The following is a 25080-nucleotide window of genomic DNA, read 5'->3' on the forward strand; positions in this document are numbered from 1 at the left end:
AGAGTTATACCGTATTACCGCGCTTTCGAGCGCTGAGTTCGAGTTCGATATCGCGTTCACGTTTGCGCTGTCGCTGTTGCTGAAGCTGCTGCCGTTCGATCTTCCGCAATATGGAGCTGGAACCGGTGCCGCCGGAATACGATTGAAGAGTGAGCGCACGTTTGCGCACCGCAAACCCACCGAAATTGTGGCGAAAACAAAGCCAAAACACACAGCGCGCAAGCGTCGAACAAGACAACGTCAGCGTTGGTAAGAGTAATGCTGTTGTTGTTGCCAATGAGGTTGTTGTTGTTATTGTTGCTACTGTTGCTGATGACTTGTTGCTTGAGCCGTTGTCTGTTGCCTGCTGTTTGCTGGTCTTTCAGCTCGGAGCGCGCAGTTTGTTTGCTCATCAGCGCTTACTTGTCAGCTTGTTTCGCTTTCGTTGGCTACCGTTGTTGTTGGCTAACTGTTTGACTGTTTGGCTTTTTGGCTTTTCGCTTTCCTGCTTGCTAGCTTTTTGCTCGCAAATCAGTCAGCCATGCAGACAGCAGTAGCACGGCTGGTTAGTCAAGCCATCACAGCCCGCCAGCTAGCTTGTCTTCTTTGCATTTCTTCTTCCACACACTTTTTACTCGCTCCACTACAAAGTACAACCACACAGAGATGCCACCCGTGGCTCACTTGAGCTTTAACGCCGCGCCGGAGTGCTGTAGCGTGGCGCGCAACCAGTTTCAGTCAAGCGCATGAGCTGTGCGGTAGTAGCCAGCCTGTAGCCAACGGCAAGAAACATTTCGCATATCCGTCGCAGGCTTCATACTTCAGAGCGCTCGGTTGGTGTAAAGATATATTTTGAGAGTTTTATATGGCACAGCTGCTAATAACTGAGTGCCTATGTGAGTACATGCAAGATGTTGTAACTGCTTTCAGCATTTCTTTCAATACAATCCTCATCCTAAATATATATAAATATGTATGAAAATACTCATTGCAGCGCTACTCGCTACTCATGTGCACGCCAGAGTACAGCGGCACGTATACGTGATATCTATTTTTTCGCGCTATTCGCCACGCTAAACTGTTATTGTTTTTGTTGTCGCTTTATTGTCGCGCACTGCATGCGGAAGCGCATGGCTGGTGTTGATTTCTCACTTTTTCATTTATTCATTTCGTGTGTTTGTGTGTGTGTGTGAGCGCGTTGTTGTTACTGTGCTTTTGCGTTTGATTTTTTACTTTACTTTTTCCGTTTGTATTTGCTTTTGCTTTTCACAGCGCCTTTTACTAACTTTTTATTTTATTTTTATATTTCCACTCTCACTCTATACCACTTAGCACTCACTCATTTAAATGAGATGAGCTGACTACTCAAGCGAGTGAGTTTTCTTGTTTGAGCAAAAGCTTTTTGAGCGCTTTTGCTGCTAGTGATCGGCGCATGCAGTTAATGGCAATCGGTTTAACGGCATTTCTCAAGTCGCGCTATTAAAAGTGCGCATATTTTAATTGCTGATTCGTAGCGGCGCATGTCGTCGAGTTTGTTTTTTATTTCAATTTTGTTTTAATTTTCTTTGTTGGAAACTCATACACATAGAAATACAAAGTATGTGATAAGCAGCATGCATGCCCTTTGCGGCTGACACAGATTTGTTTTCCACTTAACTTCTAACCTATCCCAATGGTAATTACAGCTATAAGTTAGATTTTATATATTTCACTTCAAACCGCACCACTTGTTCAGTGCAATAAGTCTATTTACATATATAATGACTGTGTGTTCGGGAGATTTAAAACGTCTAGATCACGGTGACAAAACATCGGTATTCGTCAGACAGAAAATCTACTAGACATACGATCTTTAAAAAAGTGATTGATCTTAGGGAAAATCGAGAGATAAAGAAATGGAGGATCAATCGAAATTTATTTACGAAACTCAAATATATCTTTGACAGAAGTAAAATAAGTTGCCTTATACCACACTTTTCTGTATCCCTGCAAAAATGGATATTAATAAGGCCTACGACCGGTTGCTTCTGGATTCGGATAGAGGAATAAGTTAAAGTATGTTCCTTATGATTTATTTAGATTAACTTTGAGACAATCAATTCAGCTTGTCAAAATATTTAAAATTCAATATTTAAAATTTCGAAGATTTCAATATATCAAACAAACTAACAGAAAAAGTAGTTCAAAATCCCAATGCTAGGCAGCTTAATTTTATGAAAATATAGTTAAATAAAGAAATTTTAAATAACCAACTGAAACGTATGAACCAGTTTGATACTAGTTTTATAGTAACTGATATAGTCACTAGTGAAAAAGTACTATTTTATTTTAAAAATTCTTTTAAAAAATTCATACAAAATTTTCTGGTATGAAGCAAGTGCTGGTTTATATAGACGCAATTATATTTTTTACTTGCAATTATTGATGAATGGCTACTTCGTTGAACATGAAATTATGGTAAATCTTACATTCGAACACTTAGTCGTTACTCAGCTTACCTGCAAAGAAAGAGAGTAATAATAATTGATTAGTTATGATTAACTTTGTGATATATTAAGTAGTAATCAGAGTATGGGCACTATAAGTAATGAATAAAATATATATGGGATAAATATACGTATCTATTTTAGGTTCGAACCGCATGATTTTATAGCTAGTTTGAAACTTGCGGTTAAGAGGTTGAATTATGATATTAAATTGGTTAATATTAAATTCAAAAATATATATGTAATTCTCAGAAAATTAACCGCAACTTGTGAAGCTTTGTGTAACTTTTATGGATATAAATGTTTATATACAATTTTGGACTATTTTTGACTGACTAAAAATAACAGATGACGAATTAGAAGAAATCTTACTTTTCTAGGAAAGTGTACAGCAATATGCAATAAACAGAGTATAAAATCCATAGAGAGAAAATATGATAATGCGAAGATAAAGAACGTAAATAAGATATCACTTCGGATGAATTAAAAAATTTGTGAAAAGTAGAAAAGAGCCGATAAAAACTTAAATGTTATTTAGGAAAACAATCTGTAAAGGATTAAAAGTCAGATAAAACTCATGAATAGGTGAGAGTCTTAGTATATGCAAGGGGAAGTTTATCTACAAAATCTAAAACTTAGGGTATTCGCATAAAAAAAATTTAATATAAAAAATTAAAACATAAATCATAATAATAAATTATACAATAATTGGATATAAAAATTCATAAACAGCTTTTTTAGAAAAAATATTATATGAAAATTTGAATTTAAGCGAAAAATTTAGATTTCTATAAATTTTTGTTTAAAAAAAAAAAACAATAGCAACAACAACACTGCTAGAAACAATTTAGCGCCATTGCTAACTCGACATTAAGATCAAAACCTATAGATCACCAATGAAATCGAAAGCAATGCAACAATGGCAATATGCCACAAACGAAAGTATAAGACTTTGCAGACTGCCATAAAAAGTTCACAAAAAGCTGGGCTAGCAACTGTAAATAAACAAAAGAAACAACACAACAATGCGAGTACAATATGAGCTAAGCGGCCAAAAAATCACCAAAAAAATTTCATCCGAAAGTTGTAACACCCAAAACAAAAAACCAACAATGAAGCTGCGCTATGACCGCGCCAGACCTGCCCAACTCGATACCGCAGCGCCGCAGCCACCGCGCGGAGGCTGACCAGCTGTGCGCTTACCGGCAACCCATGCAAGCAAAGCCAACGAAATTCGCAGCGCTGGCTGTAGGCGCTGCCGCGTCACCAACAAACGCTGACTTAACATCGCTTCACTTCCTTATGGCAGATAAGACTCAAATAATTTGGAAATGCATATATTTATATTTATTTTTGGCATTTTTGCCTTTACACCGCATTCGGCTTTGCTGCTTTTACTTAAGCTTGCCATTTGGCTGCTTCACCTTTCTTTTTGAAATTTTATTTTTTTGTTATTGAAACATTTTTGTTGTACATATACATTGGAGATTTGGAGATTTCTCTCTTTACTAATTGTGGTTTTTTGGTTTTCGAGTAATAAAACAAAGATAAAACCAAAAATTACACGATTTTTGTAGATTTCAAAATCTTGACTTATGCTTTTCTTACTTTCCTTTTATATATTATGTTTTGTTGTCGTTGAGATTGAGTGATCGTCGGATGCAAGCAGAGCTTCGAGTAAAGTCAGTTGTGTGTCCCCTGAATTGACTTCTTGGCCGGTTAAAAGTGCCAAAAAGACAAAACCTCAGCAAGAAAGTAGTCAAAACAAAGAGAGTATGTGTAGATAAGCCACCAGTGTATAACAACAACACGCACACAAATGAAACGAAAGTTTCATAAATTTCGGAGACAGCAAAGAGCATTAGCGACACGCGCGGGAAAACCAACTTAAATTTGATTGTATAATTTATATAGAAAAGATATATTTGTTTTTTTTTTTTATTGTCGGCTTGCAATGCGCCGCTTTGTTTTATTGGTGTTTGCATTATTTTTTGTTATTTTGCGACAAAGGAACCAGTTATAGCCTGTGGCCACTTTGAACAACTGAACTGCCATCCGAGGCATTCAAATCGCCATAAGTGTCAAGCTGAGGCCAATTACTGTATTATCAGCAGCAACAAACTGTCCAGGGCATAATGAAAGTGATCAGTGATCGATCAAAATAAAAGAGAAAAAAGTTAAAAAGTGAAATATGGATATTGAAGTGAATATCATGTATTCGTTTTGGAAAAAATTTTATTTTTTTCGTCTTAATTGGTTGAAATGGTAGTCAATGAAAGCACTAATTTCTTAAAAAGAGTGAAATATTTTATATTAAAAAGTGGAATTTAAACTACATGTTTTTTTTATTTATTGAGGGCAACCCTATACTACAAATATTGTATGAAAATGTTAAATTTTGAAGATATCCAAATATATTTTGGGGACTACATCCCCAAAATACGACTACTACGACTTAAATAAGAGTATATAATTTAATATATTTTACAAAGTTGGTTACCCTATTTTATTTGTTTAGGGGAACTCATTTAATAATAGTCTTAACATGACATCGATTGCTTTATACACAGTTTTACAGTCAAAAGAACAATTTTTTCAATGGAATAGAGATTTTTTAACTTAAAACACTCAGAGCTCAGTGGCATCCCTGTTTAATAAATGTGATAATTTTGAATTTTCATGACTATCTTTTCCAATGATTTTTCCGTATATTTATTGTGTATTTATTTTAATCAATTATGCAGATGGCAACCCTGCTATCACATTTTTTTTTTTTTTCAAAGCAGATTTGAATAAATCTTAAAAGAAATCTCTTCAAATAGTTAATAATCTAATAAAAAAAAGAGAGAGAATTTGATTGATAAATTGCAATTCTAATATACTACGCTGGCAACCCAACATTTTTTAATAAACTATTTAAAAACACCTATTTCTTCAAAAAGTTGTTAATTTTAAAATAAAAACGATTATTAATATAAACTTTATACTTTGTGAATATATATAAATAGTAGTAATAGTATAATAATAGTATTTAATAGCTAACAAATTGGCATCTCCGATTTCAATTTTTAAAGATTTTTGAGATATATGGTTTCTCTGGTTTATAAGTACAAAAAATTTATTTTATCCAATAATATTTCAATAAAAAATATCTGCAAATAGTCTACATGCTCCTATAGATATAGAACAGTTACAATACTTATATTTAGACTATTGACAATTGACATAATGCATAACGCAGTTCGAAAATGCTATGAATAACTTGAAAGCTAATGATAAATAACCTGTCACTGAAAGCAAACAAATTAATTTACATATGAGGCTTGCTTATAAATATTTCTTTATTTATTCGTATTAAATTTCAATCTTATTGACGAGAGGTTATTATTGATAAATTCTATTAATAACTAAAAAGCTGCACACACACAGACTCATAAACAGTTAGTAGTGAAATTTTCAATAAGCGCATAACTAAAACTGTCAATGGCACATCAGCAGTTCCACAAAGCTATAGAAGCTTGTTTTGTGGTCGAATTTCAATTTGAAAAGTAACTAATCATATTGATGCATTTTAATACATCAACCGCGGGAAGCCTAAACAGCAGCAAATGCCAAATTATGCCAAGCAAAATTACAAAAAAAAAACAAATCTCAATAGAATATACCAATATATGGTCAAGCAAAAGCCATCGATAGCCTATACAGTCCCTTCAGTTCTGCTGCGAATGCTCATATGCTGTTCGTCATGCTTTTGATTTTTTTTTTGCTCGCCTTGGTCATTTTGTTAGCTCAGGTGGCTCGGCGAGCATTTGCCGGTCAATGCATTCGCGCGCTTTTGCCAAAATGCATTTGCAGTGACAAAATCGTGCACAAAAGGCAACAAAAAATTTAAAACAAGCACTGACAATAACAAAAAATTTTGGCATATAAAGACATATAAAGCAATAGGCTCATGTTTAGTGAGCCACTAACTTTCATATGAAGAGTTGCTGGTTCCGAAAAAATTAAAAAAATAATAATTAAAGAGTTTCATGAGGAACTCACAATGATTAAAACAACTTATTTATTAGAACGAAAAAACTCGTTTTAAAATTTAGCTAGAATTTTCAAAGAAACAAGAATTTTCGAAGACCTTTATTAGCCTCGAAATTAATTTGAATTTCAACAATTTAATTATACTTAATATTTACATTAAATAATATATAAAAACTGAATTTATTTAGATTTTCCTAAAAATATTCTTTCATAAAGTTCATTCACAGTTTTTCATATTAAAATCCCAACAGTCTCAAAATATGCATTTGCAAGTCCAATTGAGAATGAAAGCTCTCATATACATATATACATATGTAAGTATGTATATTGATATACAATAGTATTCGACTTTTATAATTGCTATTTTTTTATTTTTTGCGGAAATGTTAATGAATTGCGAGCGCCCAAAGGGCAATGATTTAACTGCAACCAAGTTTATTTACTCACTTCCTTAAAATTTCTTTAGTAATGCTACGCCGTCATTACAAGTATATAGACTACTAAAAACCATATTCATACACCTGAATTTTCAATTCATTATAGTCATTCATTGACTTCCAGCCTTTTAACGACTTCTTTTTCGGTTTTTTTTTTGCCATATTTTTACGACAATTGCAAATGACCAAATCCTGCCATGACGGATTTTGCATTAAATGTGACGAATCTGTAGAAACGTTCCGCTTCTTGCTCTATTCGACTAATCATTGAACCATTTCATTTAACAGAAGCACTTTAGTAAGTATATCACAAGCACTTACATACATAGAAAATAAAAAATATTCTAAATAAATATTAATTAGTTGAAAAAACTGTAAATGCACTTCGCAAAAATGTAAAGCGAGTGTCTTCCATATTTGTTAATTATTGCTGTTAATTGATTCAGAGTTATTGAATTTTACGGAAGTAAAAAATTTGTAGTCACATCATAATTATTTCCGCAATTAACCAAGGTATGAAATATAACATTTTTATATAGGGTATGGCTAGCAATAATACTTTCATTATTTCTTATTTTAGGACTGTTCGACTCTTTTCTTAACCACATGGAATTTGCGGAATAACTTTTACAAATATCTTTTTTGTTGTAAAACATTAAACAATTTCGATAGCGTTGAATATAAGAACATTAGAATTTCGAAAAAGATTCTGCCTTCAAAAATTAAATACTAAAGATTATAAAATAAAAATCCAATGCTGAGTGTGGTATCATGAAACGAAATCAGTACGAGGAAAGTTTCTGACTGCCATTCAAGTGGGAGTGGCCAGGAACGCAGAAGCTCTCGACTTCCGGTGTTAGACCAAGTATCCTCTGGTTAGAAATCTGTTTGAAGGTGAGCTAAAGCGATAAGGCGAAGCTCGCTTTTGAGGTTCTGCGTAGGTTTTGGGACTCATCACATAAAAAAACCTACGCAATGTAAAATTTCGCCTATAATAACGTAAGCGGTGTCTATGCCAAATATATATATATATGGAAACTCTCAATATATTGTAGTATCTGTCTTGTATCTATGAGTATAAGAACGCATTGTCTCTATAGATTATTTTAAAATCATTTCATAGATTTGAAGAAATACTAGAAAATAAATTCAGCTTAAGAATACTACATACTAAATGTTAGAATAAACTAGAGAAATATGTATATTTGTTAGAAAACTGAAAATGATCGAAAAAAGAAGAGATCCGAAATTATAACGTTGCGCTCGATAACAATAGATTCACATTCTAATTTACAAAATTTCGAAAGGTTGTTATGAATAATTTCTCAGAAATCTCTTAAACTACCTTCAAATAGATATATGATGAAACGTAAAGACCAAGAATCCTATATGTACTTAGGGGGACCACTAAATAATTTCGTTTAAAAATTTTATAAATTCTAGACTAGATGTGACAAACAATCGATTGTTGGCTATAGCCACTTTTTCAATCGATAGTGATAGATCAGTAGCTTTGATTAATATTAATTCTAAAAATCGAATATAGTAAATATTTTTACGGTTCTGACAATGGTTCTGGTGATGGATATGGCGTTATCATATGGCACCTCTAATCTAACTTTTAATCCGAATCATTTCTGATCCCTCCCAGATTCTTAAAAACTCTACATTTTCTGACATTTTATTTAGGAATTTTCTTTGGTTTCTCGAAATAATTTTTTCATAATATCTGAATGAATTATTTTAAGAGTTAAAGTTGAACAAATCAAGACTAGTTATAGGGTTTGGGAACCGACCGCACAATATACAGTTCCCTAACCTTAATCACCAAAATCCACAAATTTGACTTCTATTGTCAATTCGAGAGTTCGAGTTATGGAAAACTTCGAATTATGGAAGTTCAACTGTACTCATATAAAGTTATCATCGAATGGAGTCTCTCAAACGATCTATTCTGGTATATAGTATTTTTCAAAGGAACAGTAATTTTTACTAATTTTAATTATAAGCGATAATCGAAGCTTGCTTCTCATTGGCAATTGAGCATTGAGAAACGATAAAAGTTATGGAAAATAATGTAAAATAGCTATAGATATATATAAATAGATTTAAATGAATCGTCATCAATTACTGTTTTAAATAAAACTATATCAAATACATTAGAAAAATTGAAGTGTACAGTTACTCATCGAACACAATTTGCAAAACTAGTTGAATGCCAAGGTGTTGCGGTCATTATCAATGCATTGGAGAGTAGATATAGATACAGGTATTAATAGACATATGCATGTATGTATGTATCTATGTATGTAGATATGGCTATATGCTACCTTTACGTCATAATGCCGCTCTTTACGCAACTGCGAGTGCATAGTGAATATGCAGAGTTAGCATAGAAATTAGCTGTAGCAGCAAAAGAGCGCTAGCTAGTCAAGTGATATTTGTATGTTTATTCGTGGGTAATTATTAATAACTATACATACATACAAACATATAGACATATGTAAATATATATATTTAAATGTAAGTGAGTGTACGTGCAAACGCAAATGCACTATCAAATACAGATCACGTGGGGAAAAAGGTGAGTAACGGCTGATTAATTAAAATGCAAACGCTTGCAGCGCAGGCAACTGAGACATCGACTGAGACAGCGCAGTTGACGTAGACAGCGTGAGAATGCAGTAATTGAGATTGGAAATGCGAGATTGGAAAGAATCTAATGATCACCTGATATAATTATACGCTCTGAGAGTAGCAGAGAGTTAGTGTATATCGGAAGAGCAATTTCGGTATTATAATTAATATTAGCAGATCAATTCAACCGCAACAAAACAATTTTTGGTAAATAAAATGAAATTCAACTCCCCTCCCGACTTTACCTGCATTGCCTGGTGTCTGAAAGCGCGCCTTCAAACTGTTCAAATGACTCTGATGCTGCTCGTTGGCCATAACAGCGGCCGCCACAGCGTTGGCAACATGTTGCACGGAGGCTGCAGCAGCAGCATTGGCATTACAGCTGTTCAGTCCGTTGCCACCGCCAGCGCCACCACCGCCGCCTGAGACTTGTGTAAGTGCTTGAGAATCGGAGGAATTACCGCCGGCGCCAACACTACCACTGTTGCTGGAACCAACACTGCCACCACCACCGCCACCGTTGTTGCCAAATTGGCGGTGATAATGCTGCTGGTTTTCATTGTAGAGACGCTGGTAGCAAGATAAGGTGGGTATTGTCCATGAATTGTTGGTTTTGTAATGGAAATTGCCGGAGCCGAAGATCGAGTGTGGATTGGTGTTGGCCGAGGCGTTGGATGCGGCAGCGGCGGCGGCCAAATTTTGTGTGAGTGTTTGGCTAAGTGCGGACAATTGATTATGGGCGGCGGCCACGGCGGAATGCTGATGTTGTTGTTGGTGGGAGTGTTGTTGTTGTTGCTGTTGCTGCTGCTGTTGTTGGTGCTGCTGTTGTTGCTGATGATGATGCTGGTGATGCGTCTGCTGTGAGTGTGGTTGTTGCTGCTGCTGCTGTGAATGCTGTTGTGGTTGCTGATGCTGATGATGATTATGTTGTTGCTGTTGCTGTTGCGCTTGCTGCTGCTGCTGATGTGAGTTATGTTGCTGTTGCTGGTTATGATGCATATGCTGTTGTTGTTGTTGCTGATGATGATGTTGCTGCTGCTGCTGCTGATGTTGCGCCTGTTGTTGTTGCGCTTGCTGTTGCTGCGCCTGCTGTTGTTGCTGCGCTTGCTGCTGTTGTTGCGCCTGCTGTTGTTGTTGCTGCGCCTGTTGCTGTTGTTGCATACTATTCCATTGTGCCGCAGCGCTGCCACTGCCATTACTATTCACCGATTTCGACGAATCAATGCTACTCACACTGCTCCGATTGCCCTCCAACGATGAACTGGTCATGCTGCTGCCACCCTCATTGGCGCTGCTATCACTATTGTTGCTGCTGCTCATGCCAGCGACGGCTGCAGCGGCCGCATTCGAATTCAATTGCTGGAAATATTGATTCAGCGCGCTGTTCGCATGCTCCTGGAAGAAGCTGTTGCAAGTACTCGTCTGTGACGACATGCTGGCTGTGGTTGTTGTGCGCAACCGTTGGCGACGGTGTACTTAACGGTTCTCTAAAATGGTAAAAAACACTGCACAAGTTGTTGTTGTTATAGCTGTTGCTGTTGTTGTTGTTGTTAATGCTGTTCACAAACAGCGTTTAAGTGTTGCAAACTATTAGAGCGTCAATAAGACGCGCACGCACTTGTAATTGTAAACCAAAGTTGAGGTTGCGTATACGCCTACGCGACTCGCACATTTTTCACGGTCAATTTGTTGGGCGTGTGTACGCAAATTGACTTAGATTTTGTTTGTTTTGTTTTTGGCTTTATTTGGTTTTTGAGTTATTTTGGGCACTTTTTATTTGGTTAAATGCTTTTTAAATTGGCTGTTTTACCTTAGAGGTCACATCTGGAAGCGTGTGCTAAAATTTTGGTTCATACATTAGTAAATTGTATTAAATGTGACTGTTGGTGTTGTCACATAATTAAACTGTTCCACAAGCCATGAAATTCGATTGTATAATGAAATAAAAAGCACTGATATTTGGTTCTGTTAGAAGTGGATGAGTATGCAGTGATTTTATGTAGCCTACCCGCAGGCGTAGTTTATATAAAGAATGCGATGTGCGAAATGCTTTTACTACTTTGGTCAATTATGTCGAACATTTATACCCGTATGAAATATTTTTGAAGAAAATTATGGAAAAAAAGTTGTTAATGAACTTATAATGATTGCTTTCGAACCTAACCGCAACTTTTGAAGGAAAATGGTGGAACTTATGCTTTGACATTTTTAAATAAAGCATTTTCATTATATTTAGTCAGTTATACTGTAATTCATTTATAAATTTGATATAGAAAGCTTTTTTCCTAAATAGTTATACTATATAACACTCAGAAATAGTAATGTGTGCAATTTTCTATTGTAATTAGTAAAGAGCTTTTAAAAAGCTCTCGAAGTTTAAAAATTAAACTAACGGGTTTTGAGGCTCTCGCATCTTTCCAGAAAAGTCAAAACAAAGGTTTTCAAAATCTCGACAAAAACACTCTAATTTTGATTGAAAAATCTGGCAACACTATGAAAAATGTTTGTAAAATCATTAAAAAATGCAAAACAAATAAAGCGCACAAATTGATCGAGAGAAATCAGTATTGTTTGTAACTCTGTAGTGATCTTTGTTATCAACAACAAATTTCGATGAAAATTAGAACCGTATGTGGGTTTTTCTAAGAAAAGGTTCACTTCCACTAGGTCGCGTGCAACTCAATGTGGGGTGTTCTGATTGATTTCTTTTTAAATATATATATAGTATAGTAAGCAGACTCTTGAATCTATAAAAAAAATGATGATTCGTTTTACAAGTAACAAAAACAATAAAAACCGCAGCCAACAGTAAATCACGTTAAAAGCAAAAACAATTATTGTTGGTAAACCAACATAAAATGCTGCCTATACGAGCGTGTATATCTATTTAAAATGATCAACAAGTGAGTAGGCATCATGCAAAAACAAAAAAAAAAAAACGCGAAAAAAAATCGTCGCAGTTGCGGTCACGTTGCAGCTGCGTCTTTTTCTCAACGGTGTTTACTAATTCCGAATGACTTTCTTTACTTTCATGATGAAATGATTTATATTTGCTATGAATGTATATTTTTCCGATATTTTCCGGATGTTTTAAGTGGCTGGGCTGATGTGTAATGAGAGTTCCCAAAGATGCGGTGATTCAGACAAACCAACCAGTACGATAAGATTCCTTGTATTAGTTTAATGATTTTTGTTTGTATGTATGTCAGTATGTATGTATATATGCTTAGAAGCACGATCTTAAGGTTTTTAACATAAAACAAAGCATAGCAAAAACTTTTTCCAAATACGATCCGTAACTTAAGAGGTGGATGATATGCAAATTAACTAATTGCACTCAATTCTCTATAAATGAAGTTGTGTCGTTCCAGCGCTGGCAATTTAAGTAAAGCTTTGCAGTTTTTCTTTAGCTTTACGTTATACTAGTGTCAAATAGATGAAGAAGAGAATGAGATCAACCGATCGTCGTTTGTTTGTCAATTTAAGTTTCAAGTTTTCAATTTGCTTTTGTTTTTGTTATTATTATTATTATTATCATTTTATGTAGTTACGTAGTGTTGAAAATAGTATTCTGTGTTTTCGAAATTATGCATTTTTTTTTCAAATTGCTTTTATAAAATAATTATTTTCGAATACGACTTTCGAAATTTCGAATTTTACGCATTATTAAATTTGATATTTTTGCTGCTCTATCGAGAGTTGGAAATAGTATGTTACGCTTTGAAAATATTTTTTTTTTTAATTTTTCGAACTACAAATAGGAAATAATTTGACTTCGTATACTATTTCCTATATATTGGAGTGTTCATTTTATTGTTGTTTTTTTTTTTAGTATTTTTATCTACACTACAAAAACACTTTTCTGTTTTCGAAATTATACATTTTTTTTCAAATAGCTTATTTAAAGTAATTATTTTCGAATACGAACTTCGAAATTTCGAATTTTATGCTTTATTGAATTTTTATATTTTTGCTACTCTATCGAGAGTTGAAAGTAGTATGTTACGCTTTGAAAATATTTTTTTTTTAACTTTTCGAACTACAAATATGAAATAACTTAATTTCGAATACTATTTCCGAAATATTGGAGTGTTCATTTCATCTTTGTTTTTATTAGAATTTTCATCTACACTGCAACTAGCACTTTTTTGTTTTCGAAATAATATATCATTTTAAAGAGTTTTTTTTTAAATAATTTATTTTCGAATATAATCTTCGATAATTTTACTAAGCTTCACTTTTAACGCTCTTTTCCTCTTTTAAAGTTCTCTAATCTTACAAATCAAAAGTTTGAAATAATTGATTTTCGAACACTATTTTCGAAATTTCTAATTTCGTTCACAAACACATTTTATGATTTAGAATTTCAAAAAGTACAAAACAAATCTCAATTTAATTCAAAATAATTGATTTTCGAACGAAATTTGATTTTAAAATTTGTAAACAAAAAAATTAAATTTTTAAACAAAAAATTTAAATTTTTAAATTTTTTTTTTAAAGATATTTTTCAATTTCTTCGCTCAGATATTCTTTTTCATAGACAATTTATATATGTAAACAAAACTTTAATAACGGTTTGCCGTAAAAATAATTTTTTTAGTATTCGATTATTTATTCGAATTCATTCGAATTATTCGATTTTTTTTAATTTTCACTTTGGGTATAATTTCGAATTTTTTTTAAACTTTTTTTTTAATTTCAATATACAATTTTTGGATTGGTATTATTTTTTTTATTTTATTTACTGAAAAATTTGATCTTCAAAATTTTTTTTTCTTAAAATTCAGTTTTTAATAAATAATTATAAATATCACTTTCCAAACGAAAAATTCAATATAAATGTGCAGCATATTGCAAGCGATTTGTGATTTGAGCACTTTATCGTTTTGTTATAAATTTTTCAATTTTTTTTTTTTCATTTTTTGTTTTTATAAATAATCATACATTCCACTGCCAAGCGGCTAATCAAAGCCACTTATTATGATTTCTGTTAATCAAAACGTATTTCACAGTTTTGCGAAATTCGCACGAAAATCACAAACACTTCTTTCCCAAGATTACAATTTATTTCAAACAAATTCCGGGAATCATTCTCTTTTGCACAATACACAATTACATTTCCACTGAATTTCATTCGTTGGCGATATTCACATGTATGCAATTCTTGCTTGCTTTCTTTTCTAAATGATAGATTTCATATTTTACATAAAACGTTTCCACCGCTGACCAGTTGCTTAGTCAAGCCACCAACTTCTAGGCGAGTTTTGAGATTTCAAAACAGTGCAAACACAAACACGCACACACACTATGGTTTGTTTCGAGAACGTTTATTTTCGAGCGCCTCAATACTTTGCGCCGTTCGTAATTGGCGACGGCACTTGAATATTTGTCAAGCCAAAGTTTATTGTATTTTCCGCGTTGTAATTTTCCGCTAAACGGCCAAACTACCGTACGTCAATACGTCAAAGTGAACGCGAAACGACCAAATGCCGGCCTTAGCACCAGCACTGGCACAACGTAGCCACCCAGGCGGGCTGGCAGCCTGACGCAGAGCAGCGAGCAGCGAGCAGCGGACGTCGACGGCAAGCAGCCAAATCAGTCGCCGAGCAGCAGAGTAGAACAACGCGCTGGAGCACTGGAGCGCCAAAGCAGCGCAGCGCTGCGCAGGAAGTCATCAGTAGCAGCGCTACCAGCAGCGGTGCTACCAGCTCGCATGCGGCCGTACAACGTGAGCGCCACTTTGCTCCAACAAACAAATAAGAATCGAAGAAAATGCAAAAAAAAAAAAAAAACAAAAAAGAATCAATGAGCCCTATAAAGGGGTAGCTAGGCGACGGTGTGGTGGGGTGTTGAGGGGTGTTCTATGCATATGTTTCTACGAGGGGTATATTGGTATGAATGCAGCGGCAAAAGCAAAGCGCTCATTGCATTATAATGCATACGAAAGTGCAGTTGTACATATGTAAATGTGTGTGTTTGTATATTTCTTTGACACACTGTTGATTTGGAATAATTTACTAACAGTCACTCTATCGCTCTAATAAGCTACTACATATTGTATATTAGTACATTGGAGAGACGGCAAGTGCATAGCAACGCATAACCCATACATAGCATAGCATAACCTGAAATAAAGGCACAACCGTGCAAAGTACAACAAACAATATGCAAAAGAGGCTGTCCATAAACGGTTTTGCACATTTAGGGGTTGCTTCAATGCATGCCTTAATACATATATGAATACAGATGTACTTTATGTGTGTGTGTATGTGTGTGTATGCTTTGGGAGACTTTGGATTTGTCGTGTGGCAGGCGTTATCACTGGTCACTCGTTGTGTTCATGCGCACACAAATCACTGAAACGAGGAGCAATCAGTTGATGTCGGTCAGAAAATTTGTGTTTTAGGAATATTAATTGATATCAACTAAATTTGATTGAGGAACTTGCAACTGATATGAGCTGTTCTGAAAAATTCAGCTTAGAACTCAAACAATCGTGGTATAGTTATTGAAAATGAAATGTTATACAGTTATAAACAAATTCGAGGTATTAATAAAATCGAATGTCTTAAGTATTTCGGAAGCTTAAGTTGCAAAATGATTCGTTACCTTTATTCAAAACCTTAAAAGGCTAGTGAAATAACGGAGTGTTATTTAGATCGGTGGGTTTCAAGAAGACATAAAATCCATACAAGTTAATGTTTTATCCAAGAATTTACCTTTATTGTAAAGATAAGGGTTTGCCATTATATTTTAACAAGTAAGGAAAAGTTAAGTTCGGGTGCAACCGAACACTTTATACTCCAGCAATTTATGCTATGTAAGTGCTGAGGTAATTCCTGAACCGATTAAACTCATTGTCATCACCAACATACATTATATCTAAGTTATATACTAATTTAATTTGGCTAAGATATTTCACATATTAACCCATTTATAAGCTATTACGTCCATCGTATTTTTGAAAATCCTATAATTAGCTATATGAAAGCTAGGGGAAGTTGTGACCTGATTTTAACCATTTCTGATACAGAGACACACTATTGGAAGAAAAAGATATCCTCTAAATTAAATTGAGATATCTGAGAGATTTACCGATATTTTTTATATTCGATGCCCCGGATGGCATTGAAAAGTTATAGTCCGATTTCGACAATTTTTTCACAAGTGATGCCACGGATAATATACAGCATTTATGTAAACATTTATTTCGTTCCTTATGTGTATCTTATAAAGTTAAAATATGAAATTCAAAAATGAGTTTTATGGGAAGTTATCGTGGGTGTGAACCGATTTCGTTCATTTTTCACACGTGTCATCAGGGTGTCAATAAATAAATTATATACCGAATTTCATTGAAATCTGTCTGTCTGAGTACTTCCTGAGATATGGTTTTTGACCCATAAGTGGGCGATGCCACGACCAATTTTCGTTAACAACAAAAAAAGCTTTTAGATTCAATATTGAGCTAAATACATAGATATTTCATATTCATATTTAAGAGTGAACTTTTTTCTTCAGAACACTGGAATATATATCTCGCATTTGAGTTGTTTTAACACCATTCAGCTCGATGATATGTATACAAAAAGAAAACTAGTTTCGAAATCCTGAACTTTTTTGTATATTTTAAATCGTTGCGTGTATCGTACCGTATCCAACTTATCTTAAACAATTTACAACCAAAATTTTGATAAATGTAATCAACAATTTCAACGTATTGTTTCTGGGCTATAATCCATATAATTAATATCTAAAATTCCGTGTGTAAGAAAATAGTACTCGTGATTCGAAATAGAACTTGAGGCAGCAATAAAATAAGTTTATTATTTGTTTAAAAATCAAGAATATTATTTTTCAGTTATAAAAATATTTGGGTGAGTGATGAGAGCTCTTTTCATCTTGATTATTTTCAAGCCATCAGTACGAAACAAACTCTAAAGGTATTTTTTTAGGCTTGAGAGCAACATCGATATCGAAAAAGTGGCACGTCAATGTCGAAAACCAATAACTTATTAAAAAGTGACAGTTTTATTGTTGCTTAAGAACGATGAACTTATTTCATAGGCATTCTGAACGATTTTGTTGTTTGTGAAGTCATAGAATTAAAATATTGAAAGCTGCAGTTTGTCCCTATAATTATTTTTATACGAGTCAAGAAGACCCTCCGAAACTGCTTACGGAACGATTCAGGTGTTTTTTGAGAAAAATGGAGTCAGAACACGTTTCAGTGACTTTTGCAAACTTAATTAACATTTTCAGCTTGCAAAAGTAAATCATTTAATGAAATAACCTTATAGTAAGAGAAAATCAGAAAATTATTATAGATAGTGGATTTACCACAGATGTTCCGAAATCTGCACTTTCTATATGCATTAAGTCTAGAGATCTTAACTAAGTAACTTTTAATCCAGATATAAGCAGAAAAGAGGACCAAGCAGATAGTTAGTCCATGATTAGATCAATGTTTCAACACAAGATTTGCTTGACATTAGGAATTATAAAATGCTGAAAGGAAAATAATTCGTTAAACTATTAATAGAGATACAATTAAGTTTCTATTAATAATCAATGTATAAACTGAATGTATAACCATTCTTTATTATGCGTGGTTACTCATATAACCAATTTAATTAAACAACAAAAACAATGTATCTAATGTAATACTTTTCCAAACAAAACGCTAAACTCCCACCAAATGTTTACTTTCATTATGTTCCCAACATCTAAAGCACTCAGGGAAAGTGACGGCCGCGAAGCAAAACTGTAATATCAGACTAAAAATAAAATTGGAACATTATTTTTAACTTTTCCCACCGATTATGTGTGAGAAACGGACTTTCAATGTATGCGCGCTGACGTATCACACATTAGAAGTACATTTGCACAAATAAAGGCAATAAACAAATGCGAAAATAGCTGTCCGCTGTCGACCGAGTGATACCGAAGAATTCGAGAAGCGCTGACGTGCGATCGGCTTTAAAGCTTGCAACGTGAATAAATTGTTGGCCGCATAAAAAATTGTTTTCTTTCAACACATTTACAAGCTCATCAAAAAAGCGAAGGAATATTCCACGAAAAAACGAAACGCACGAAAGCAACGCTTACGGTATTTAACGGCATTCTTTCCGCGATTCTCACATTTCAAACGTGAGCTACAGCGGCCATCAAAGCCGGATCCGTGTCCACCACATGTGAGATGGAAATAGCCGAATCAGTCAGTCCATTGCGGCAAAGTCGATGACGACAATGTGCATTTTTCGATTTTTGATCAAAACAAAAACAAAAACAACAGCAACAAAACTGCAGCAGTGGCGGCTAATTGACAACAACAAGCAATAACAACAATAAGAAAAGTGTGTGAAAAAAACGCATAAATAACATGAAATTACAGAATGCAACAAGCAGCATAAAGCCAAACAAATAACAATAATAAACGTCGCAACTGCGTCGAAAGCTTTGAGGAAGAGAGACAACTTCATAAACTCACGACTCACCTACGCGCCGCGGCAATGCAATGCGATGGCAATGAGCTAATGCAGCGCTGGCGTTGACAGCGCACAGCGACGTTGTTGTAGTAAAAAAGCTCGTCACAGCGCTGTCGACGCAGCAAGTCACGTGGATTTCGCTGTGACCTAAAGCCCATTGTCTGGGAGCGCCAGTCGTTCTAAGCACGTGTAAACGACACACTCAGCACACCTCCTCCACTAGTCACACTGTCAACAACAAACGAACTTACCTACGAACACCACACACTCGCACTACCGCAATCGGCTACTCAGCCTGAACGACGATGACGCCGCGGGCTGTGCGGGCGACGGCGACAACTGTGACGCGGCGGTGAGAACAAACGTGGCAGCAGCTGTGTGCCGAGAGTGGAAGTAACGGCAGTTAAAGCGTCAAGAAATATAATCACAGCGGCAACTGTAAATTGTATAGCAGTGTTGGTGAGTGATTGGCTTGTTTGGTAGAAAAGGCGAATAGAACACGCACACAGAAGGTGGTGTTAGAGGCGAAAACAACAACGAAATGCACTGCACTGTTGGCGATCAGTAGTGTACATAACAGGCTAGTTGACGTATTGGCGCATAGAAAAGAGCGCCTAGAAGTGCTTTGAGAATTTGCAATTCATTGTAATGCATTTGAGAATGCGAGTGAAATGTTATTGATGGAGAGCTGACTGATTGACTGGACTGTTGTATGTGTCTGTTGGTATGTCGATCATATGACATCGTGAAAATTCACGAAGCATTTTAAAATACTTTAAAATATTATTTATAGTTTCTTGCATATAATGAGACTTATGTCGACTTTGATTGACTGATAACATGTACAAAATAGCGATGATAATAAAAATTATTCCCAGAAGGCAGCACAATACTCCTCAAAATGTAGAAAAAAGTAACAAAAGGAGTTCAGAGATCGAAGTAGGTTATAAGAGTTTAGTTTCTAAAAAATTCAGATCGTCTCGTGACATCAAATATAAACAGTCTATAGGGTTCTCTAATGTCAATAAGCGACTCTTAAGAACTTATCGAGTGTTTTAGGATAGAGAAAATTCTTCCAAAGTAGTTCGATGATCACATTAGCACCAAAGATTCCACTCAAGTTGTTCCAAGATACATATTTCTGGAACAAACACTTCAATACCGAGGTACGTTATGAATTATATATATTGAAAGACACGACTTTATAAATAAGTTTATAATTTTAAAACTAATATCTAGAGGTATAGATTTGGTGGCGAATATAAACAGAAGAAATGAAGTCGACTCCGATATGTTTGATGTTCAAATTCGCATAGGCTGGATGTTCTAATAGAAGGTGATACATAAGCTGAAAAGGGTCCATAACAACCACTGCTTGAAAGTGGTACTAATGATCGCTGTGGATACCAGGTAGAAAGCTCTTCCGATCAGGTTCACTATACTCTTTTCGAGATATTAGACTGGCAAATATCTCTCTTCTCTAAAGCGCTACAGAGCTCGTATATAGCAATACTAAGGTTGAAAGGTCTTGACATAATCTACAAAACGACGCTATGCATGATTAGTTTGGATATTGCGTTCAACAGTTATAAACGTGTAAACGTAGAGTTCACTAACGCCGAAATTCGCGCTATTTTAAAGTTTTCCTTCGTTAAAGGCAAATCCGCTAGAGAATCGTTCCGTGAGATTAATGGTGTTTTGGGGGATGGTACTCTATCACTTCGAACGGCGAAGGAATTGTTTCGACGATTCAGAGCGGGTGAAAACTACACCATGGATAGGCCAGCCGGCGGAAGGCCTGGCACGACGAATACCGAACAAATCATGGGAAACTTCGAGTTAGAACGGCATGCGGCCTCTCGTGACATCACCCAGGAGATGGGAGTTAGTCACAAAACCATTTTAAACCATCTGAAGAAGGCTGGATACACAAAAAAAGCTTGATGTTTGGGTGCCACATGATTTGACTCAAAAACACCTATGGATCGAATCAACGCTTGCGATATGCTGCTGAAACGGAACGAACTCGACCTATTTTTGAAGCGGGTGGTATTATAAGACTCAAAAATATAAACTTTCGAAATCATTAAGGATAGGAATCAATATTAAATAGAGGTTTTCTTCTATTGGAAGTAATTGAAATCTCATTGTCATAGGTTGATCTCTTAAGTAAAAGGTTAAAATTTTTATTACATATTCTTAAAATACTTCTTCAAGTGATATATTATCAAGTAAACTTGCATCTTACAGATTCAGATGATAGATATTCATTTCCAAAAACAAATCTTGCTGGATGTAAAGATATATGAATAGCCTCCAAGTAAATCAGCAATATTAGTAGATTGGTCAGTGATGCTTTGATTAAAATGGAATTACCTTCAGCAAAATTATGTAATATTGGATATAATCCACAAAAAAAAAATATACATGTATATTTATATTTATGTATCGGCGCTTCAGAAAACACGCCAACCTACGACAATGCGCATAATTTTTTCGCTTCCAGGTGGATATAAATTACACTCTTCAATATTTCGATTAATTAAACCAAAGCAACTCATCAAGTTGATTTTCAATTCCGACTTCGACGAAGATATCAAATGCAGTTAATTACATTATACACGCAGTGGGGGCAAACACACAGTTAGACACTTGTATACAGGCCTTTCTTGAAGCGTTGTCACCGTGATATTATATTTCCAATTCGTTTTCTTTTTTATTTTTATTTTTATTATGATTTTTTTTTGAATACATGTTTACCGGTGTCTTCACGTTTTTCCGCAACTGATAGGAAATATGAATCGTAGCAATTGTTTGTATGTGAACATAATTGGGTTTTTTATATACAAATCTACATTGTATATTGTCGATAATGTGACACAGTTATATGTAAATGTGTGTATTTAATTTGACTCCAATTAAATGTTGTGTCTATTTTGGTGGCAATATACTACCAAAAATAGCAAATTTTCACAGCCACTCAGCTTACACAAACAAAAACAATTTTTCTTTATTTTTCTGATATTTAAAATTTCAATATTTGTTTGTACATATGTACGACTCACGTGACCATTCAGGTAAACGTGACAGCCCATGCTCATTACAATTAACCACAAAGTATTATTTTGAATTTTAATTTATAATTGCCTCAATGATGTGTGTATAATTGATGATCCAAGTGTTTGGTTTAACCGTGTGATTTCGTAAAGTATCGTGGCTGTATTGACATGTGTTGGGGATTTACTGCTGGCAGGTCAAAGCTATTCAATTATACTTTGAACTTATAAAATTATTATTATTAATAGGGATGCTAGAAGAGGGCTTTATCAAAATTTTAGTTGAGTTCTTCTTTCATAACTGGCTATATTTAAGAGCAGTAAGAAGATAGTGTCTTTTAGTATGAAGAAAAAAATATTCGAGGCACTATCCGCTGTCGTTTCAAGTAAATCCTTCAACAACCCGTACAATATAAAATATTTTGAGAATAAATCAGTTATCTCAGGTGACTCCAGTTAATAATATTATAATTGTCAAGTAGTATCAGTACGACAATTTCCTCTCTGTGCATTGTTATAAATAGTTTGTCTGACAAATACCTTATAGCGTTTTCAGACAGCCAAATTAATTGATAAATCAAAATTTTGATTGAGAAACCCTTTTTTTGCATTTTATACTGCCGGCTACTCGATAACCGATCAGCTTTTATACATTTTTGTTTTTGCTTTTCATAAGAAGTTGATAAATCTCATCAGCTGATTGATATTTTTACCAGCGACATCTACCATAGCTTTTTTTATCAAAAAAATCAACCAAGCGCAGACAATTAACGTATATCGTAAGTCTTTGCCTCAGAGTTGCATTTGATTTACAAATCGATTCAAATTCAATTAAAAATAAATGTTGATTTTATTTTGTATGGTAAATCGATCTTAATAAGCGTTTTAAGCGAGCAGAAGCCGGTTAATTGAACAATTAGCTCCGGTCTAAAAATTCTATTAGGTTGTGACGTCATGAAGAAAATAAAGATACAACATTTTTTTACTTTTATTATAATTCTTGATTCATGCGAATATCTATCTTATATCCAACCTTCTTCGGGATCCTGCAAATCCTAATCGAAGCACAGGAAGGAATATGAGATAAAACCAGTCAGAAATGGCCAGAATCTTTGATCTTTTGTGGCCAACACAATAGTTGGAGTTGCTCTACATCTCGGTACTAACTGGATTCCTTTTACGATCAGCAACGACAATTCGTTGCTAATAGTCGAGCGATAGGGTCAACGTAACTCCAGAAAGCTTATCATAAAATCAGTTAGGATTTTGAATACCCCTAAAATGCTTCAATGCATTGATTGCAATGGAAAAAAAAACAGCTGTCATCGAAGATAACTAAGCACAGTTGAATATAAAAATTAAGTAAAAAGACTCTTACGAAAAGCTTATTAAATTAGAATTTAATTTTCTGAGAACTGAATTTATATAAAAGCATTCCCAAGAAGCAACTAATTATTAAATTTTTTTTTTTATAACTTGGCAAATATCTGATTTTCACTGTAAATATTTTTATATAAATAAGAAAATAAGTCGCAATCATCTAAGTACAGGTATGTACATTTTTAAACGCAAAAGTAACAACGGAAAATTCCATTATCATTTCAGCTTTCGGCCAAAAACACACCACAACTTTGAGGTTGTGAGAAAAAAATACAACGACGACGAAAAAAAATACCGCTTGAAAATATACTGACAACCACTAATACCTGTACATCAGCTCATCTGCTGCTGCTGCTGCTTTGCGACGCTCCCACACTGCCCCCTTAACTGTGAGTCACATTCGCTGTACACGCGACAAGCCGCTAACCAGCGAACAAACCAACCAACCAATCAACTAACCGGCTAATCGACCCTGCTGACATGCGAATATCTGTTTGTACACACGCCAGTGCAGGTGATTGTGGCAGCACAACAGTGAAATGCTTTTTCTGGATATTAATTAGACGAAAAGCTTATCAGTTTGATATTGAGGAAATTGTGGAAAGATTAAAAGAGAGTTCAATTTGACTATGAAACAGTTTTTCTTATTTCATGGAACTGAAAGTATTTTGGTTATTGAGGTAAAGACCCCAACTAAAGAGGATAAGCAAAATCAACCGTGAAGAAATTGAAATTATATCGAATATTTTAGATTTTTATAGGAGATCGTTCCTTACAAATATGACCTTACATATATGACCCGATCTGACCAATTTTCCACTTAAAACCTGCAACTGTAAATGTAATAGGCATAGCCACTCTGAAAGGAAACTGCGACTGTGATCCAAAATTTCCATTTTTAGTGTATCGGACATCGATTAATTTTAAGCTATTGTATCAATTTCTTCAGGCTTAGATCTCGAGTCGCCTACAAGATCGGTTCCTAAATAGAGAAAAGAGAGAGAGAGGGGGAGCAAGAGGCCAGAGAACATAATCCAATCACTGGAACAGTTCAAAGCCAATCTAAGCACTTAGCAACTGAATAGGTAAACATAATCTGTAAAAGATTCTGAAACACAAATGATCGAAGGTTAATTATTATATTTTGGTCCAAAATGAATCCTTTTAAAAACCATATCAATTTTCACTATCTATATTCTACAAAAAAACGATTTCGATTACCTTTAAGTGAAATAAATCGTCGTTTGTAGTGATAACTCGTCATAATTGTGAACTGGTGAGCAGCAATGTGACCAATAATTGGAGTACGAAGTCGAATGTGACTGCAACTTTAAAGAAACAACAACACCAATGAACAGAATTGGTTATTGATATATGCATAGACTCCCACCCACCCACAGCTGCTGAAACTATGCGACTCGCATAGACGAAGTCAACCGAAAGCAGAGAATCAAGCACTGAGGGGTGAAACGGCCACAATGAAATGCAAGCAGTGGTTGCTCGTATAAAATGCACGCAAGCACAACAACAATAAAAACAAAATTCCGACCAACAGCTTGCCAGCCAGCGTACGTAGACAACA

The 25080-nt window shown here is 34.6% G+C and overlaps 1 protein-coding gene across 8 annotated transcripts in view; it reads right to left on the minus strand.

Moving 5' to 3' along the window:
* The window catches only part of LOC105221003 (AAC-rich mRNA clone AAC11 protein), a 61516-nt gene extending 41009 nt beyond the window's left edge, over positions 1-20507 (minus strand). For 2 of the 8 annotated variants that reach the window (XM_054229732.1, XM_054229728.1), the window contains exons 1-2: positions 14780-20507; positions 9820-13145 (exon numbers count right to left, since the gene is read on the minus strand). In XM_054229732.1, coding sequence (XP_054085707.1) covers positions 9820-11008 — 1189 coding nt within the window. In that variant the 5' untranslated portion in view covers positions 11009-13145; positions 14780-20507. The remainder of the gene's footprint in view (positions 1-9819; positions 13146-14779) is intronic. The other 6 variants (XM_054229726.1, XM_054229725.1, XM_054229727.1 and 3 more) reach the window with 6 other exon arrangements.
* Between the last annotated feature and the right edge of the window lie 4573 nt (positions 20508-25080).

This window comes from Zeugodacus cucurbitae, chromosome 4, assembly GCF_028554725.1.
Source record: "Zeugodacus cucurbitae isolate PBARC_wt_2022May chromosome 4, idZeuCucr1.2, whole genome shotgun sequence".
In the NCBI taxonomy this organism is placed as follows: domain Eukaryota; kingdom Metazoa; phylum Arthropoda; class Insecta; order Diptera; family Tephritidae; genus Zeugodacus; species Zeugodacus cucurbitae.